The sequence below is a fragment of the Branchiostoma belcheri genome, unplaced genomic scaffold, assembly GCF_001625305.1.
Source record: "Branchiostoma belcheri isolate BF01 breed outbred unplaced genomic scaffold, Haploidv18h27 scaffold1, whole genome shotgun sequence".
Taxonomy (NCBI): domain Eukaryota; kingdom Metazoa; phylum Chordata; class Leptocardii; order Amphioxiformes; family Branchiostomatidae; genus Branchiostoma; species Branchiostoma belcheri.
Window position 1 is genome coordinate 11,327,765 of NW_017802379.1, and position 21,093 is coordinate 11,348,857.

The window sequence follows — 21,093 nt, forward strand, 5'->3', positions numbered from 1 at the left end:
CCCCCTCCTCCCCCCTTCGCCTTCGCCCTATGTTGTGACAAAAAATTACTGTGATGGCATCTGAAATTTGTGGTAGCAGAACACAATTTTCGCCCTATGGAGATTTTTATAGTTAGGGCCACGAGGTGACTTAAAAATTCCACCACGGAACACTTACGAAGTTCCAAAATAAATATGTTTGAGTTTAACTTTAAGGTACAAGCACAAACCAAAACAACAACAAAACATTCTGTCAGAGTATTGGCTTTGACGCCCTCTTTCAAATACCGCCTTGCGAATGTCAAATGAACTGCAGCCGAATTACCCAGAAATCCAGTTGCGTAATATGGCGGACTTATACCGCGAACTCTAAATCGCCACAATTTAAATCGTACAGTCTCAAACCAGAACTATTGCTATACCACACAGCACAACTTACACCCAGCTGACGTTTGTATAAGACTTTCTGTTCATTTTTTTAGAATTTGTCCGCACTATTTTTCTCACCCGAGTCATAGACACAGGGTTTGACCATTGATTCTGTATATTGCTACCTTAAAAGGCATTGGGCTTAGATTTAATTTATTTTTAAGACAAAAGTAGACAAGATATGAAATTTGTTTAAATTCTATACCAAAAATGGTTATGAAATTTCGACAACTTTGCGGTTTTCTCCAGTGATTATAAGAAGCGTAATACCTGACTGAAAAATTTGATCCAAAATCTTCTAGTTGTAGAATCTTTCTTGTACGCAATAGAGCTTTTAAAAGATCGAAAATCAGCTGCTTTCATGTTTTAAGGTTTCAACCTTCTACCAATAAGTAAAGTTAAACAGATATTGATAGCTAAGAGAAAAAAATGTATCCCCCAATCCCCCGTAAATCCAAATTGGTGCACTGCAGTTGGTAAATTTCTCGGCAGATGGCGCTTTAAAACATCCATTCCTGCACCTCACGTCATACGTGACGTTAGATTCAGACAATCAACACGCCCGTATAAGTAAGACTAATCAGGCATCATTTTTTACCACATTTTGCTTCGTCACAGCCACACAGAGAGGCAGAACTGCGACAAGAAGACTGAAGGCTTCCCTTTATGCCTTTTAGCCCAGAAAGAAAGCACCAACTGAAGATTTTCTGACTAACTTGGAAGGTAAGTTTCGATAATTCTTATAAGGTAAGTCAAATCATCTCATGTTTATCATAATTTAATGAAGTATAGGTATCGAAGCAGAACAATATTGTATCCAGAACCGTGCAAATTCACTTCTATACCTAAATGCATAAGGGTTCATGCCCGTAGCCAGGATTTTGAATGGGGGGGGGGTCTTCCCACTGCTTGAGGGGACCTCGAGCGCCGTAGGGGTAGTGGGGTCCGGGGGCATGCTCCCTCTGGAAAATTTTGAAAAATGAACCATCTAAAATGGCATTTCGTGCATTTTTGAGAGGATTTTTGAGATAAATTTTTATTCAATGAAAAAGGGAGCAGTTTTTCTACGATTCCAGTCCATCTTTTCAAGTTATGCCGCGAAAGGGACGATACTGCCGCAAAGGGCGTTTTTGTTTGAGCGGGAAACCTTCTCTCCATATGGCAAAAACTCCCTCGGCGGCAAAATCGTCCCTCCGTGGCAAAACTCGCGTCACTCACCGAAAAAATAATTCCGCCATACAACAAGTCTGCGAAGGAGGCTACGTTAGGGTAGTGAATCCGAAATGCACTGCATCATGTATGCAGCTAGTACAAGTTGTGTAATAAAATTCATTTTTGAAACATTACCAACACTAGAATTTTCAACGTTTTAGTTCCTTTGGTGTAAATTTTCTGCTTGCTTCCACTTTACAATTACATTCAGTTTTTTTTTTTCATTTTCAGGACATTTATTATGGGTTCACCATATTGCTTTTTCTGGTGTTTCTTCTTCTTCTTCTCCTCCTCCTCCTTCTCCTCCTGCCATTTTTTAAATGGATTCAGCTTCTTCATTTTAGGGCCCAAGGTCCTGAAATTTGGTATGGAGGTACAGTGGGCAAATACCCTTAGGCGTTTTTTAAATTTTTGTGATACAGGCTTTTAGAATGGTTTTATTTGAGTTTTTTGGCTGTATTATAGCAAATGTATTACTGTGTCAGTGGGCAGTGTTAACCACATTTGGCATGAGTCATCACAATGGAATGCAGGGCATCAACCAATAGGCATGCAGCTTTCCTCTCTTCTTCTTGCTGATTGGCTGTTGGGATTTAACTTGATTAACACCTGCACAGACCATTTCCACCTGCACAGAGCATTTCTTGCTGATTGGCTGTTGGGATTTAACTTGATTAACACCTGCACAGACCATTTCCATACTGACAGTATGTCTGTATTCAAGTGTTTTGGTAGGTATTTCAAGCTTTCCTGCTCCAGCATTGGAATGCGGGGCATGAACGTTTTTTTTAAAATCAACAGTTTGCATTATGCAAATTAAAAAATCCTAACCAATAATGTAGGGAATAGCTAGCCAACTGTTGTAGTCTTAGTTGTATGTTACTTCATATTATAGTTATATCAATGTAAATCATTGTTTTCCCTTGTGTTTCTCATTCTTTCCCTGCCATGACGTCGTAAAATGTGGTGAACCCATCGCTGTATTTGCTCCAAAGCAAATATTGGCCTTTCTAGTTTGAAAAGTTTCTGCAAAACCTGAGAAAACCAAGAAATAAATGAAAATATCGTGGCCTAATCTTCTGATCCCTGTATCTAAAATGCCCGAACGACGCCATGAAAATTTCTGTAAAAAGCAGGCAAAACAAGTAAACAACCTGCATATTAATATTCAGATAGCCAACTTCAAACAACAAGCTTTAGACAATCAGCAAGGCTCTTGTAAACAACTTTTAAGGCTTATGCTAACACAGATCTCTGGTTACAGCCTTTAACTAAAAAAAAAAACGTTTAAAAACTCGTTCCATGTACATTTGCATGTAAAAGGCACGTTTCTTCTGGATACACGTGGACTATCAAGAACCGATCCTGACCATGGATCCGGATAAAACACGGTTCTGGATACATTAAGGCAGTAGTTGAGAGTTGTTTACATTTAAACACTTTGTTAATTAACATATGCTTAGCCCTGTGAGACAAAATGTACAATAAAGGTCTTCATTAAACTGATATAGTATATTGGCCGTACGTTTACGTAGCGTACTTACACAACAGGGCAGATAAAATGCACACGAATTCATTCTGTGTAGTAAATATGTATCAGTATCGGTACGCCGCCCTTTGGCGTAACACACCAGCTTCTCAGGCACGTGGCGTGGCTGTTCTAAAGACTGCCGAATATATTTCATCAGGTAGGCAGTCAGCATAAGTTGGGTGATGCAATTTATTGTTTGAAACACCACCCAGCGTATTGGCTCCTGTATTTGAGATTAGCTGTCTGCTTCTCCTTTCAATTACTTCTTTTTCACTCGCCCCGTTATTTCTCTCGCCCCTTTATTTCTATGCTGCAAAATAGAAATCAAGATTATGAATAGCAAAGTTCTTTGATCACAACCATTTATCTTTCACGAGCCGACATTTCGATGACCATCTGTAATCTTCATGAGGGCAATTCTGACTGGTTAACTGTGCACTGACGCTAGATGTTACTTGGTGCATAGTGGACTATGCATCATAGTGCACAGTGCATAGTAAACCAGTAGAATTGCCCTGATGAAGATGACAGATGGTCATCAAAACGTCGGCTCGTGAAAAATAAATGGTTGTGATCAAAGAGCTTACTTACCATCAAGGAGTGGAATGAACTTGAGCCCAGTGTGGCGGAGGCGAAGTCCATCTCCCAGTTCAAAGCAGAGCTGGGACGGGCTTCGCTGCATTGAGCTGCCTCCCGGTCCTTGTACATATGTAAATACGTGTAACACTAGCACCACTGATTTCACTTGTCCTGTCCTTGCACTTGTCCACGTCCACCCCTACCTTACCCTTTGTTTGCACTTTGCACACAGTACTAATGCGCAGCTGCTAGTAATCTTCTTTTTAGAAGGCTAAGCAGTACTGAAGATGATGAAAGAGCTTTGCTATTCATAATCTTGATTTCTATTTTGCAGCATAGAAATAACGGGGTGAGAGAAATAACGGGGCGAGTGAAAAAGAAGTAATTGAAAGGAGAAGCAGACAGCTAATCTCAAATACAGGAGCAAATACGCTGGGTGGTGAAAAACAAATGGTTGACTTGTGATCAAAGAACTTTGCTATTTATTCCTTTAACAGCCTGATGAAATCATTTACGGAGAAATCAAGATAATGTGTCATAATCCTGTGATTCTTATACCTAAAATGTCCAAAGGGCACCATCAAATGTCAGTGACAAGCAACAAAATTTCAAGTAAACAACCTCCATGTTAATATTCAAACAGATCACTTCAAACAACAAGCTTCAGACAATCAGCAAAACTCTTTTCAACACCTGTTCGCTTTTTATACACTTATCGTGTGTATATGTGTGTGTGGATGTGTTTGTGTGTGTGTGTGTGTGTGTGTGTGTGTGTGTGTGTGTGTGTGTGTGTGTGTGTGCATGTGTGTGTGTTTGTGTGTGTATGACAGGACATTAATAAATTCAATACATGATATGATAATCTATGATAGGAGGGACATTAAAAGAATATTTTATTTTTATAAAGAATATCAAAATTTATCTTTGTTGAACGGTGATGAATGCATATTTGTGACATATTTAAGTTAGATAAACGTTAGCATCAAGGTGCATACATTATGTTCATGTGTGTTTTAATGGTTAATGACGAAACGTCGAAGTAAACCCCCTACTAAAGGACACATACTTCTTACAGTTTAAGTTGAGTTTATAACTTCTATAGTTAAGGAGTAAAATTGTGAAAAAATACAAAAGATTTGAGATATTGATTGGATGTATGAGATCTGCAAATCTTGCTACCAAATCAATTTATGAAACAATGAAAATTACATGAAGTTCTCTGATCACAACCATTTATTTTTCACGAGCCGACGTTTTGATGACTGTCTTTAATATTCGTCAGGGCAATTCTGACTGGTTTACTGTGCACTGGTCAGTCAGAATTGCCCTAATGAAGATGACAGACAGTCATCGAAACGTCGGCTAGTGAAAAATAAATGGTTGTGATCAAAGAACTTTGCTATTCATTTGTTTACCAACATTATGAAAATATGTACGAATGAAAATTACAGCTGGTAGTCCATCTGAGTAGAGAATCTGTTTTTTGTTTATGCAGTTGGTAAGGCAACATGGGGAGAAAGCTGAGGCACATGCTGATTCTTCTTCTCATCATTTCGAAGGAGCCCAACACGCCAGAAGGTGGCTGCAGCTGTGAACCAGCATCGCTCTGCAGATGCATAGGCCAGGGCCTTACCAACATCCCTCAGTACCTACCAACATCCATCACTGGCTTGAATTTGGGTTGTAATCAAATTTCGACTGTAAGTCGGTCCATGCTGCTGTACAGGGGTTTGAGAAGGTTGCACCTGTACAAGAACAAAATAACAATGGTTCAGGCTGATGCATTTGCAAATCTAAGACGGCTACACACGTTAGACCTGTCGATTAATAAGATAACAATGATTAATGGTACACTTGCAAATCTACCCAGGCTACGAAATTTGTTCCTGCCCCTTAACCAGATAAAAATGATTCAGTCTGACACATTTGCAAATCTACCACACCTACAAGAGTTGTCTCTGTCCGTTAACAAGATGAAAATGATTAAGTCTGGTACATTTGCAAATCTACCAAAGCTACAAAATTTGTTCCTGTCCCATAACCGCATAAGAATGATTGAGCCTGGTACATTTGAAAATGCAACAAAGCTACAACAGCTGCACCTATCGAAGAACCAGATAACAGTTATTCAGCCTGGTACATTTGTAAACCTACCGAATCTACGAGAGTTGCACCTGGGCGGCAACAAAATAAAAGTGATCAAATCAGATACATTTGCAGAGCTACCTCAGTTACAAAAATTGCGCCTAGACTACAACCAGATAACATTTTTTCATCCTGGTACATTTGAAAATCTACCACGGCTTCAAAACTTGTCCCTGTCTAGCAACAAGATATCTGTCCTTCCTCTGTCGGCATATAACATGTTGCTGTCTATTTCGTTTGTATCTGTTCACAGTAACCCCATTCAATGTGACTGTAAGATGGTCCCAATAAGGCTGAAAATGAACGGTTCTGCATCATTTGAAAACCAAATAAAATGTGTCGAACCTCCCAACCTCCTCAACCAAAAGCTTAAAGATATCGATCCCAACAATCTAATCTGCGATGAGCAAACTGCATTTCCGGCAATGCCAGTTCACATTCAAACACTTTTCACACCATCTGCAGTCCCGATGTTTTCTTCATCAGGCAAAACAGTTATCAGTTCATATCCAAGAGTAACACCCATTGGTTCTACCTTTCCTCCTCCGTCCGCTACTCAAAAGAAAGTCGTAACGCTTGTTGCAAAGGCACGAGAAGGTTCCCCGTCTTCGACCACCGGAATGCTTTCTATCCTATCCCCTTCAAACCAACCAGAAAGCAAAGGCTCTCACCAATCTGCTCTCAATTTCCCCCTACCTGTTCTCATTGGCACTGCCGGTGGTTCAGTGGTTGGCACACTAATAATTGTTGCCATCGTCCTCATCATTCTCTGGTGCAAAAGGAACACCAAGAATCCTCCCTCTGGTCCAAATGCTAACAGTGCGTCGAGTAACACGAACACCGTAGCTACTGTATCGACCAGTGGTTGCCTTAATGATCAGGCAGGGCAGGGCCAGTCTTTGGCGCCCGCTCAACCCTGGAAAGCCAGACATCCCTCGCACGTCCCTCGAGGACCAGCAGCCTCGCAGATAAATTGCTGTGTAGACACAGACACAGACAAAACACCAGGCCCTAGTAAACCTAACGCTACAGCGGAACCCACTAAAACAAAGCTCCTTGCTCCACCTAGAGATGGCCTTGCCCCCCTCCCCCCACTTCATGATGATGATGAGCCCACTTACATTGAGCCAGACGGTGCTCTATACATGACACCAGAAGACGTCTTGTATGAAATGACAGCAACCAGTCATTGTGAGACGCCAGTAGGTTCCGATGACAACCTTCACTATTACCAACCTCTGAAAAAAGACGGCCAAAAACCTTTGCCAACTGATGATGCTGGCTACATACTAGTGGAACCCAAAAACCTGAAAGGACTTGAAGCATAATTCTTTTATTGCAAAATTGATGACAGACATTCATTAAAAGCTACTCACTAATCATTGCCTCTAAACAGATAATCATTTATACTAAAAACATTCATTGCTTTCTAAACAGAGTCTATATGGTTAAGAGAAACGAAAAAAAGCCTAGATCATAAGCTGAGAATATCATATCACATATTTAACTAGGGACAACCCAAGAGGGTCAACATGAACTAAGGGTCAGATCTCATTCGAAACACCATAAACTGAAACACAAGAAAACACAAGAAAAAAATGCGGAAAAAATTTAAGAAAACTGGAAAGAAAGTCTCTGTGCACTGTATGGTACAGCATTAATTCTTGGTTTGAGACTATATAATTTAAATTGTGTGTGTATGTGGCGATTTTGTAGTTCGGCTATATAGATCCGTTGTATTACGCAACTGGATTTTCTGGTAATTCGGCTGCAGTTCATTTAATATTATCTGGCGAAGGTAGGAGATAAGGAACTTTTTTCAGTAGTCATCATGTCCCTAAAGATTTCTGATCCAGCAGTAAAGCTTGTTCTGGTGTGCTACTTGTGTTTTTGGTGTGTGCCAAACAAATTGTATACACATGTATAATGTAAAAAAAATACACACTTATAAAGGAAAAAGTAGGTGAAAGGTGTCCCATTAAACCCCATGCAGAGCCCAAATTATTCATAACTATTTTTCTAAGCACAAACTGCAAGTTAGTAATAATCCACTAACGTGAAGTGGGACAATTAGCATTATTCACATGATAAATCAGTTAAATCTCTTTGAAGTATACTCAGAACCCCCATACAGAGCCTTTATCACTTCCTTTGCATTTATTTTAGGAGTCATCATGCCCCTGCATACTTCTGATTCAAAAAGACAATATTCTAGTCAATTCCTTTTGAATTAGGCTAGCGAAATTGCTTGATTTATTGTTTTTCAGAGGCTAAAATACCCCATAATTAGCCTCTTCCCACGACTCACAATATTTAGATCCCAAATAAACGACGATTGTTTCTTAATGAATAGATGTTCCTCTATTCAGAAAAATCAAAACCAATCCAAACAAATGCAGATAGTGTGACAAATGGCCCTTTAAAAATGACTAATATTCAAAAAAGTTCCAAGTCTGCTTTCAATGGTTCTGATAACCCCCAAGCATACCCTTTAAAGTTCAATGCCAGAGCTTCAAATTTCGTCTGGTCAGACTAGATAGATGAAGAAATGTAAAAATCAAAATCATATATCAGCATCTTTAATAGAACTCTGGAGAGAGCGATCCGAATTTCGTGAATTTCCAGGCAAAAATTCTCCAATTATTGAGGGTCTCCATGGGGGGTTCCAGAACTCCATAACAAAAAAGAGCTGGAGGGTTTTAGTCATATGGCTGGTGATAGTTCCCCATACCTATCCTATGTACAAAATTTGAGCGGATTTGGCCGACCCCCATCTTCCGGCCACTGCCTGGTTTTCTCATGCAATGACTCTTAAACCATTTGCATCATATGATCGTCAAAAAATTAAGATATATCTATATTGGGGGAGGGGGGCAAAATGGAAACAACAAATAAATCCCAAAAGCTTACATAGAGACTTTAAGTAATCATGTAAAGTATGAAGCCAGCGTAGACATTTTACGAAATTCAATATAAATAGTAGGTGAATGATATTATATAAACGAGACAAACAAAAAGGTGTTCAAAAAGTTTTTAAAAAGAATATAGAAACTGAATTTATCCACCCATGTAAAAACAAATCCTTACTTTAGGCTCACTCTTATATAATTGGTTTATTGTTTCAATTGAAAGCAATACACTAAAATACATTGCAGCGACTTGTACATAGTACAAGTCGCTGAATTATGCATATTAGGCAGTTACAAGAAATGAATAAAACACTTAATGAAATCTATAGAAACTATTATACATAGCAAAATAATTAAAATAATTAGACAATAATCATAATAAAAATTACCACACACTGATAGGTTACCTGACGTTGTTCAGAAGTGCAGTGAAGTATGGAATGGGGCTGTTTTTATATCTGTTGGATCTTGCCATCGGAATACAGAGCTGATTATTGCCCTTTAAATTTCTGTTGTGAACATCTTTCCGTAGCGGGGGCAGCCAGTTTCTAAACGTCGGCGAATTCAACAGAGATTTGGCAAATTTAAGGCTTAGCGATTCTCGTCTAGTTTTCAAGGTACAGAGGCCAAAATGGGAAAGGGCTTCATCATAACATGAGTATTGAGGGCCTAAAATTATTCTTAGCGCACGTTTCTGTATTCGTTCTAATTTATCGGATTGTTGATGTGTTATCTATTGTTGACAAATTGTGTAACTGCATGTACTAGTATAGTAGACCAAGCTCTTGACTTGAATAACTTGACTGACTACAAGTTAAGAGACTCTTTTATCACAACCGAGTCTTTTATTCAGCCGACGTTTTGGTGACCAACTCTCACCTTCCTCAGGGCCATTCTGACTGGTTCACATTGCACTGCAGCACAGGTGTCGCTGCTGTAGATGGATTCCCAAACGTACAATATTTACATATCTACAAAAATGCATGGTTTCAGGGGACTGTATCTGCAATGTGGCCCCTAACGTACCTTATACTGCAATCAGCTGATCTGCATTCAAATTTTTATATCTATGTTTTTCTTCTTATATTTATTATATTTGTACTTGTATTATGATATTAATATATGGTGTTAAATGGGGGAGGACCTCGTATAAGCTTGCCCTCCTGCTGCACGTTTTAAAATAATCATCCTTACTTTTTTTTTCAACGTGGTTCGATGCAAAGCCTATAAGACCACTTCCCGGCATAGAGCTAGAAATATGACAGAATCATGGCTATGTCAAGAGATGGCGGTGAACGTTTGATTTGAAAGCCTGTAGATTGTAGGTTGGTGGGAAACACTTGTCAGCAAGGGAATTCTAAAGCTTGGCCGTACGGGGAAAGAAACTGTCACTGTAGAAATATTTCGAACAAGGAATTTGGATTTTGAAGTTGTGTGAGCTACATGTAGTGGAGAACTTGACTGTTATATATTGCTTTATATGTGCAAATACATTTAAAATGTAGCAGACCAAACACTGTATGTGAGGCAGTACTGTCCTTTTCAAAGGACTCAAACACAGACCGAGAAGAGAGGGTCATTGACCCTGTCTTGTCTGATTGTATCAGACACTTTTACGACCAAAGTTATTTCACCATATTCAGTATGAAGTATGCATCATCATGATATACAATGTAACTGATTTCTTGTTATTTATCATGATAGACTTGTTGATTGCTGTACTGCTAGATGCTGCAATAGCTATGCATATATTGCGTATGATTTGAGTTGCACATTTTGATATCTGTAAGGTTGAATCATGAACCTCTGCTTGGAGGCTAGCCTGCTTTACGATTTCACGTTTCCCTTGTTTAATTTGTTTAAATTTTCTTTCTCTAGACGAAACATAGAATCTTGGGAAAGGCAGAAAATGCTTGTCCACCTGATGTATCTGATGTTACACAAATGTTCTCATAGATACATATGCTGCACTTTCGACATAAACTTGATTTGGATACACCAACAATATCACTTGTCAGATGATGTGTACCAGTTTCACCCCACCTCTGTACAATAGAGTGCTGACTCAAAACCATTATCTAGTATCTCAGTAAATTGGTCAACTTAATTTCCATCATGTTGTAAACGCTAAGGCTCTTACGTCTGGGTGAAAATGATTGCTCGAACATTGACACATAACGTTCAATACTTTTGAGCGCAACGCCCTGTATTTAAAAAAAAATTGAAAAGGCATTTAGTGATATAAAGCATTTGACACCAAAACTGTTCTAATCTATTTTAGGCCACACCAAGTAAATTTTATGGATGACGTCCTTTGGAGACCCTAAATCTAATGCGAGAGGGCGAAAAAAAACAAGAAGGGCCCTAAAAAACAAGATGCCTAGATTAGAAATATACTAAGAGACGACAAATGTTAGGACACAAATTAAATGAGGGACACAGTGTAACAAGCAAGAAATCTTTTATTCATCATCAAAACAGCAATAAATCAGGTGGAACAGCAGTTGTCGTCTTGTGCTTTGGGGAGATAGATGGAGCGGTCAGCAAGTTTCTTCAAATGTGGCAGCATGTACCAAACTGAATTCCTAATAGAAGTCTTGCTTGATGCTTCATAAGCTTTGGTCCGTACAAACCTATTTGTGGCACTGTCGTGACTCTTTGGTCATAGTAACAGGAAGCGGAATTTCTTGTTTTTTTTCTAGGAACAGGCCAAAATCAATGCGCGCGCTGACGTCATCCATAAAATTTACTTGGTGTGGCCTTAATAGACTTATCAGCCATTCCGGAGCACTGAGTAGTAACGTCTTGTCGCACAGGATCCGGGCCAGACTGGTCTGTTTGATATCTGCAAGTTGGGCTGTAGGAAAAAAAAATTGGGAAAAAGAAAATGAATATCGTCATCCTGAGATACACTCACACAAGTTCTTAACAATATTATGTAGCACAGGACTTTATGATCTCCGAAAGTTGTCCTTAAAGAGAAAAAGAGAAAGAGAATAAAATCGGAAGGAAAATATTTAGATACATGTTGTGTAGTGGTCCCTAATTCTCTTTGATGCATTCCTTGGGGTCCATTTGTAGTTAAACTTGTCGATTCTAGACTACACTAGAGTGACTAGACTGTGAAAACATATAAGAGGATAAAGCCTCTGTCACACATCCATAACGCCAGCCGGTCCAAGGTTGGCCGACGGTCAGTAGAAGTCTGACCGCATTAAGGCCACGCCTACCATTCCATATCGAGTTTAAGTTAAATTTAAGTCAAATCTAAACCGACCACGCCCCATCTACACTCGAACAAGAGCTCAACCCTCCCGTGCACACCTAAATTTATTGGGCACTTTGAACAATTCGGCTGGAGCAGCTGAAAAGTAGTATAGCCGACCTGGACAAATACCAGCCATTCGTAAATATATGACAGCCAATGTGCTATAAACTGCCCGTGGTTCTCGAACCAGAAGCGGTCCCCCTTGCGGAGATTCTGAAACTGCAGGCCGATCAGACAGGCGAAGGTTGGACCCACGACACCGCCCGGCACGGACTCCTCAGCAAGACCCCCCACGAACACGTCGATGCCGTCTACATAATGCGCACAAAATACATGTTCCAGCTTTTAGACACACTCGTTTAAACAAGGGGCTATTTTGTTGCCACCCCCATTTCATAAATAATATGTAAGGTTGATTGATACTTTGTAAAGGAATGGCCTAGCCATATTGACTCTTTCATGATCAATTGTCCTCGTGTTGAAAAACGCTGTATTTTTAGTCCACACAAGAATAATTCTTTTAAGTCAACACAAGAATAATTCTTCTACCAGACCACTGCTGCTGGTACAAGAAGAATGATATGCTGTTTTCATGCCTCAAACGCCCAACATGTGACTTTATTAAACATGCGTGCCTGGCCACGCTTAGCCTGGTACGATTCAGTCTATCGTGGTTGGGTCAGGCTTAGCTTGACTAATCCTGTCGCTCCTGGCGGCCGGGCGCCCCGAAGTTGCCGCTATTCTTGGGGTGGGGGTCAGTAACCTCCGGCCGAGAGCTTGTGTAACACAGGCTAGGTCAGGCTGTCTTCGGGGGTATTTTCCCCGTCAAGCTCAACAGACCACACAGTGGGAGTGTTTCGCCTGTAGGAGTGTTGCACGCCAGTTGATTAGCCCAGCTAATTGAACTCCTATCGTGTAAAACCTACCGGGGAATCTAGCTGAGTCGGGCGGGGAAGAGCTTCTTTAGCTCCGAAGAGAACTCGCCCCAACCGCGATAGACTGGACGCCAGGCTAGGCCGTGACGTAAGACACGAGTATACGTCATCTGAGATCACGTATACTAACAAGTACTATTTTAGGCCACAGGAAGGGAATTTTATGGATGACATCCTCCGCAGACTCCAAATATAATACAAGCGAGGGAAAAAGCAAGGTTCCAACATTTTTAAATTTTGACTCAATCAATGTCTTTGATTCAGTGGGAACATTACATAGAGACCACATATCACTGCATCAAAGTAAAAAAAACGAAACATTAAATCAGAGCCTTTTCTTGTCTCCTCTCTTTATAGTTATCTGTCATCCACCTTCCGGCATGGCAACAGACATCTTTGCCCATTTTCGGTTGACCACTGTCAGGAGGCAGCAAATTTCTTATTTTTTTCTCCAAAATCAGGCGAAAATATCAGGCGCTGATGACATGCATAAATTACTTGCTGTGGCCTTACCTGGAAGCCGTGAAGAACACACCTTTCCTTGTGACAGACAAACAGGTGTGCCGCTATAAGGAAATGGGCACAGACGTGGTCTTTTGTACTGAAGTGTTTCCAGTCATTTGTCAGGGAGCGGTGTTAGGTAAATATCAGGCGCAACTGTTTATCAAACCCCCTGCCTCACACAAAGTAAATCATGGCCTCTAGAACATTCGACAACCATAAATGTCAAACATGTGAGTAAATATGCACAAGTGTGTTGAGAAATGGAAGTAAATTACAATTATAACATGGATATTTGCCAAAGATAAAATAATTTAATTTTAAGGTGTAAAAGTGTCACATTGTACCCCCCTTAAGTATACGATTGTTCTAGCCCAGAATTTAGAACAAGTTCAGGACCGATAAGTTCATACTGGCCACTTGTACAGCATTGCTTACACTTAGTTTCCTTCCTTGTCTCCACTATCCATACTTGGTAACCGCCAACAGCTTCTGTACTCTGTACCTAATTCTGGGCTGGTATGTAGCCACGGCCCCTTTTTTTAAAACTGAGGTAGCACCAGGGCCGCGATTACGTTCGATACGGGTGTTCCGGCCCGTGTGATAACTTGCGGTACGGCCCGGGGGTTCTTACCGCGTACGGCCTGGGCCTTCCAAATGTTCCATAGAATAGTTATAACGCGTTTCGCCCTAACCGCGTGTGCCGCTTTCGAAAATTCGAATACAAAATTCGGACGTTCGAATTGTTGTTGTTGCATTTTTTGGGTTTAGGGACACGAAATTTTCGCTCATTTCGCATTGAAAGGCGTGTTTTCTTGGGTGGGTATGACGTAAATAAAATACAACACGGGGTATTCCGCATCACCCTCGGTCCCAGCCCTCCCGCGGATCGGATCTCCCTCCGGCCATCGGCCGTCGGGCGATCCGACGCGCGGTCGGANCGCCCCCCCCCCTTTACCGAATTGTACGATCCGTAACCACGTAGGAAGGCCTGGTGGAGGCTGAAAAAATCTTATTATGACGAATCAAAGGAGCGCATAGGTGTGACGTAAGTAATGACCTTCTCTCGGCCCTACCTAAGCCATCGTCACGACCCTGGTAAGTCGTGATATCCGCCTGACTATTGATTGTGTACATGAACACGAGCATGACTATCACTGGGAGGGGCAGTCACTGCAAGTCGTTGGGCTTCCCAGAAAATGTGACTTGCTTAAGCATAAAGGAGGGTGGGAGGTATAAAACAGGGCCACCTTGTTCGTAGTGGATAGACAGGTAGGTCTCAGACGACAACATCACTGCTTCCACATCGTACTGCCGTCGGCTGGGTATATCGTCCTCCCGTTGGCTCGGAATCGTATTGCAGTCAACTCGGCATCGTATGTCCGCCAACCTGGCATCGTCGTCTCGTTGTCTCGGTGTCCTTTACTAGTCGGCTACGCATCACCCACCAGTCGGTCCGGCATCGCCCTCCCATAGGCTCGGCATCGTCTTCTTGTTGGCTCGGTGTCCTTTACTAGTCGGCTCCGCATCGCCCACCAGTCGGCCCGGCATCGTTCTCTTGTCAGCTGGGCATCGTCCTCCCGTCCGCTCGACTCTCACTGACGTCATGTTAACAAGGTAGGCTGAACGTTATCTGTAAAAGTGTAAACTTTACCCTGCCTTTCTTCTGCTGATCTCCCCTCGTCGTTAATCTTCACTCGGCTACAAATCTACTTTGCACCCGAAACAACCTGCCTGCCAGCCCCACATCAAAGGGTAAACTCAACGGGGTAGAACTAGACTTGAAGAGAATTATTATTTAACAGCAATTGGCAGAAAAGGTACGTGATATCCAAAACTAGTCTCTACTGGGCTTCGGAAGCGATTGGAAAGAGTATAAAATAGCAAGATAGATTGATAAAATGCCAGTGGAACGCTGAAGAAAACAGTTTGTCGCTCGGGCGTGGTATAAACAAAATGAGAGATTTACCAATTCCATGGCAGATGAGCGCTAAAATATCTTAAGTTCCTGTCAAATTTTTGCCTTACCACTGAGGTCACTTTTCCACACTGGGCAGTCTAATGGAACGAAAAGTGTGATAGAAAAGACAACAAAGCGGATAAACGCTTCAAAAAAACTAATAATGGGAACTATTTGCGTATACATATACATTCTGTACGTAGGGTGACTTTATTCATATATTTAGCTTCGATTTTATTAGTATAGAAATATTGGTGTAGGCTAAATCTGGTCAGATTGGTTTAGAAATTCAGGCACCCTTTTTGGGCTGGTGTTCGGGGAAATGTTCTAAATGTGTGATTAGAGCTTCCCCAAGCTAAACAGAGACGTTATTTCTCATAGTACATTACCCGTAATTGGAAATGACTGATAACTTAACTACAGCAGTTATACAGACTCTCACTAAATACCTCTTATAAGTTTCAACTTACATGTATAGGGTCATGTGCATGGGTCGAGTGGCATAGCGGCAGAGTGCTCGACTCGGAACCAAGAGGTCCGGGTTCGAGCCCTGACATGCCACTGATCTTGTGCCTTTGGGAAAGGCACTTAACACGACTTTCCTCACTTACATGTAACTCAAGTGAAAATAAGTATTGTCCTGTATTTGTACTCTGTGTTGATTGCGGCAAAAATTTAAAAAAAAAATTATAATTACATACAAAACAGAAAAAACAAGCGAATTTTCAACGCAGCCGGTTGCAAAGGTCCCTCTAGAGCGTCACATTATTTTTTGTTCTAAGGCCACACTAATTTAATTTGTTGGTTCTAGTACTTTTTCAGAAAAAAATATGAAGTGAAAGGGTGAAATAAAAAAAAATAAAAACAGGTCTTGGCATGCTATTATAGCCCCAAATACTACGATAGTAGCCATGAAGTCAACACAAAAGGCTGGGTTAATGTCAAAACAATGAATTTTGAACTTTTAATCAAACCACTGCATTGACAAATGGAAAAACTGTTAACAACTAGGACTTTCCTCAACTGTTGGGGGCAAAATATGAGCATTTTTTTAGTTGATTCATGCCCAGAACTATATTTTTTTTGAGGCGTCGCCGTTTTTACAGTATATTACGATCAAGCTGAAAGAATTTAAAAAATTTTACGAATGCATTCCCTGGGGAATTGGTTTTGAGGTAGCCTCCGGCCTTATGTCTTCGGACCCAGCAGGAAAGGCCTATGTTACCATGCATGCAAAAAGCACCTTTTCGGGCAAACTGTGCCTTTTTGCACACAGAATATTAATGATTATCTTTATTGATATTTCAAATATGTTTTCTCCTATCAAGAGAGAACAAATTTTCTTGCTCATAAGAAAGAACAAGGAGCGACATTCAAGCTTATAATGCTTCAATTATGTTTTTAGTTTCAATTATATGATGCTGGTCGTTTTTTTATAACTTACCTGTGTGATACATGTAATAGTGATGTTTTGTGTAAGGAATTTTATTCACTTGTGTGTTTTCTATGTAACACACAATGTATGCATGTTTGTGTCAGTCTTGCTTTTTTATTATTTTTTTCTTTGCTTTCACGATGCTGTTGCATTCAGCTGCAGTGCTTGTTTTTCAACTTTCTTGCGTGAAAAACATGAATGCACACCCCAATCCTTCCACGACTGGGTTTCGTGCTAGCCAGTAAATTCCTGCTGTAGTCTGCATCTCAGGGTGGACATGCCGAAGTCTGCCTGTGGTATAAAGAGAGAAAAGAGCATAAATGAATCTATGCCAACTTTGACCAGCTAGGACTAACTTAAATCAACAAGATTTGGGGTCATGCTTTACACATAAATGTAAATATGCAATGTGAGTCGATTAATTAAAAGAATGCAATGAAGCGGACACATAAATACACCCTTTTCTGGCAATGAAATTTGCGACATCATGAAGTATACATGCCGTGTGAGATTTTCTGCTGCCAGGTAATATATATAATTTCATTATGACTAGCATATGTGCCAGACCCTAGCACTTAGAACAAGGAGCTTACCTCCTCGCTTAGGAGAAAGAAAGTGTTTTTTTTTTTAGTCTCTCGATCGGGCATCTATATCGCCCAACACGCCCCAGTTTCGGAGCTGGCATCCTTCTTCAATTTATCTAGAGTATCTATTCTGGGTTCCGGGCGTGTGGTTTCCCCGACTGAATGGAGTATCGTGTCACAGGGCCTGGCACCCAGGCTACACTGTTTTCCCAGCAATGACATCATAGTAAACATGTTACCGTATTTCAAAAGTCACACAGCTTATTGTGAAAGAAGTACTATATAGAGATGCGAACATTGCTTAACCATCGTGATTATGAACACTATTGCATAAAATAAGGATGGTTAGGCACTCACCTGGTATTTTGTTCCACTTTTTGATTGTATTCTTGAGTAACTGTTGTGTTTGTCGTCATGTAGAGCTGAAAGAAACAATGTAGTACTGGTTAGCGAAGTTTGTTGCATGCTAGGGTCGCGTTATTCAGCATAGTTCTTCAGCGTTCAGCGTGACCACGATGTGAAACTTGGACCTTATTATGTTGGGATGTCAGCAGGTAAACTACACATATGTACAGAATACGCGGAAATAATATCAACTTGCTATTGTGTGAATTGCGTTGACCTAGAGATGAGTATATGACGTACTGAAACCTTCTCCGTACACTGAGATGGTCTCCACTGTTCGGAACCCCGAGTCGTTGGCAGGTGCGGGCAGTTTAGCGCGGACAGGGCATAACCTTATATGCCAGCACCGGTGTTCAGTGTAGAACAGTAGGGTATCCCTCGCTGCATGTCTGAGGTTTACTGGAAAGACAAGAAAAAACAACGCCCGGGGTTACTGGACAGAAGAGCCTTGACGTAGAGAATTGAGGGTAAGACCGGAAAACCCCGGCGGAACTTGGCGTCAGGTGGCTCAAACTTTACATAAACCAGCAGCTAAAAACGAGCAGCTATTAAAAACAATTCACTAAAACACTGATCGTCGATACCTGATAAAGACAACCAGCTGGATCTGTAATGAAATACTGACCAAATTCTGGAAGCAAAATGGACGGAATAAACCACACAAAGAACAAGATGAGTGAAGTCAGCACTGCCCGCCCGCCCAGGGGTATTTTACCGGGTCAGTTACAGGACGACAATGATTAGAAAGGCCAGCTGGAAAGATCTGACATATCAGCAGAGTTTGGCTGGGGCTTTCAAAATATCCCTAAGCCACTCATTTGAGCACAAGGGTTTTGTCGGAAAGAGGAGTCCGAGAATATCAAGTAAAGCCGAACTTGAAACTTGATCCCGGTGGAAGTTAACGTCAAGTGGCACACATTTTTAATGCGTAATAAACTTAAATTCCAACTTCTCTCCACTCGTGCGGTAACCAGCCAACAAGCAACTTTAAACTTTCTCTAACTCCGAGTCAGTGATCAACAATGACGTATCGATCAGTCATGATATAACAACACCCGAATCCGTAAACAATAATTTGTAATTCTTATCGTAAAAGCGAACTCACCAAAATTTCCCAAAACCACTGCGAGTGATACATGTACTAGGGTTAGTAGAACCGTTCCTCCATGGCAGTAATTATAGGACTGAATCTTTGTCGGTGATAAATAGCACACATAGTGATGTCCCATTTAGAACCACAATAAGGAAATACCCTGGGACATGACGACAACATAGCGAGATCCAAGAACACCAGAATAACATAGAAAAAGTAATAGAAATCTAGAAAAAGTCTGCTTGAAAGATACCAAGAATTCCGAACAGAAATAGGGGAAAGTTTACTAAACATACATATACAGAACACGAAGTACATACAAGTCTCGTACAGAAAAAAAATAGAGACTGGGTACTAGTACAACAACTAGCAGACGTGACACTGCAAAAACACGGCTGTGATTGCAAAATTTAGACTGATACGATTATGGCACATTTATAACATTAGGAAGTAACATTAAAGCATACATTTTTAATAGCTTCAACCGGTCCTTCGTAGGTTCCTCTGTACCTCTACGGTTTGTGACCGGTAACCAGGTAAACAGTGTAAAACTATAACAAACAGATTTTAGAAACCAACTAAGTTTAAGACCTTACCTATTTTGTTCCAAGTAAAAATCCACGCTGACCAAGCCGGCTGCCGCGGCGCGCTTCCCCTGTCTAGTCCGGTGACCATACCAGCGGAGCTCCCCGGTAATTCCTCGGTGCTGCGCCGCCGGTGCCGGCCAGTGGAGATCGTGCCCGGAGCCCCGGCCGGTGGAAAGTGCCCGGGCCCCGCGCCCCGCGCCCGGCGGGAACCAAAAGCTTTGGGGCCCGGGAGAGTTCTGGCAACTGGTGTCCTCAAACTCCATTCTGAACCTCCGAGCCGGCAGTTGTCCCTTTTAAAGTCGGGACTTACATCGATCATTATTTAGACATTGTAACTAGGGGCGTCCTATAGTCTGGGACCGTTGATTGGTGAATACAAAATGTCATTGATTATTTTAATTGTAATATTGAGATGAGAAAACTGTTTCCCTGACACAGCAAACAGACCGGGTGAAAAGGGTGAAAAGTTCAAGCCATTGACCTACTTTCGCCTATCCAAGAAGGCTACACTATAACGTAATAGATAACCTTCTTTGCCTGTCTGAGCGCAGTGAGAGCGAAGGTATGTTTCGCAGGAAATAAGAAATTAGGTGTTCGTTACTACTGTCCCGATGTCGAAATGAAAGTAGATTTGTTACGTTTCGGGACGATTGGAAAATTGACTGGAGTCCATCTCGATCCTTGGAAGCGGAATTCACTTCCGGCTTCTGCTAGCAGGCGGCAACCCATAATACCCTGACAAACATTTGACCAATCAGCAACCGCATGCTGTTGCAAGCATTACGTCATGTTTTATTTCGGTCATTTTCGGTAGAAATCGCTCCCCGCGATTCGGCTGTTCAGAAGGGTGTCGGAACCATGTGTTTTCCAATAAGGTCAACCCAATGTTTGAATTTTCTCGTGACTTACTGTAAAATTTTGAGATTTAGCTGGGTACAAATCCGAAGGGGTTTAAAGAAACACAATACATTCAAAGACTCACCAAACAGTCGCTTGTACATTTACCGAGCGGGGTGGTAACTCGGGAGTAACTTGGGACTAAACTTTACAGAATTACATGAAGTTAACGTTTACCGCTCTGGCGCCTACGGGAGATGCACTCAGAGTTACATGAAGTTAACTCCAAGTTCATGGACCGGACCCCAGTCTATTATTACTCGCCATACCATACATACTCTGTGTGTTAAGCCATTTGTTCAACCTTTATGACAATGCACGTAGATTTCATGATGAAGGAAAGGTTTTTCCAAACCTTTTTTAGTCGCACGCTCGCATCATAATGCTGTTCCCAGAGGATATCATCCATATAATCAATCAACATGGCAGCCGAAGGTTGTGCTTATTACGAAGGTCGTAACAGATAGAAACGGCAACTTCAGGAGTAATTAGGTCTTCAAGATGCTGGCGGATATTACCGTGAACAATTTTGTAGAACATAGACAAAGAATGACGACGATCCCAAAGTGTTTCCCAAACTAGTTCTGCAAGGAGAGAGGAATCTCCGTCATGCCGATGGGATCGTTCCCGAGCCAGCCGGCGCC

General features: G+C 41.2%; 1 protein-coding gene across 1 annotated transcript; it reads right to left on the reverse strand.

The window, feature by feature from the left end:
- Positions 1 to 16,934: 16,934 nt before the first annotated feature.
- LOC109484496 lies at positions 16,935 to 20,475 on the reverse strand. Its single transcript, XM_019787824.1, has 4 exons — positions 19,562 to 20,475; positions 18,113 to 18,271; positions 17,825 to 17,889; positions 16,935 to 17,174 (listed from the first exon to the last, which is right to left on the reverse strand). Exons 1-4 carry the CDS (start codon positions 19,869 to 19,871, stop codon positions 17,118 to 17,120), a joined length of 591 nt encoding a protein of 196 aa, XP_019643383.1. The 5' UTR covers positions 19,872 to 20,475; the 3' UTR covers positions 16,935 to 17,117.
- Positions 20,476 to 21,093: the final 618 nt, after the last annotated feature.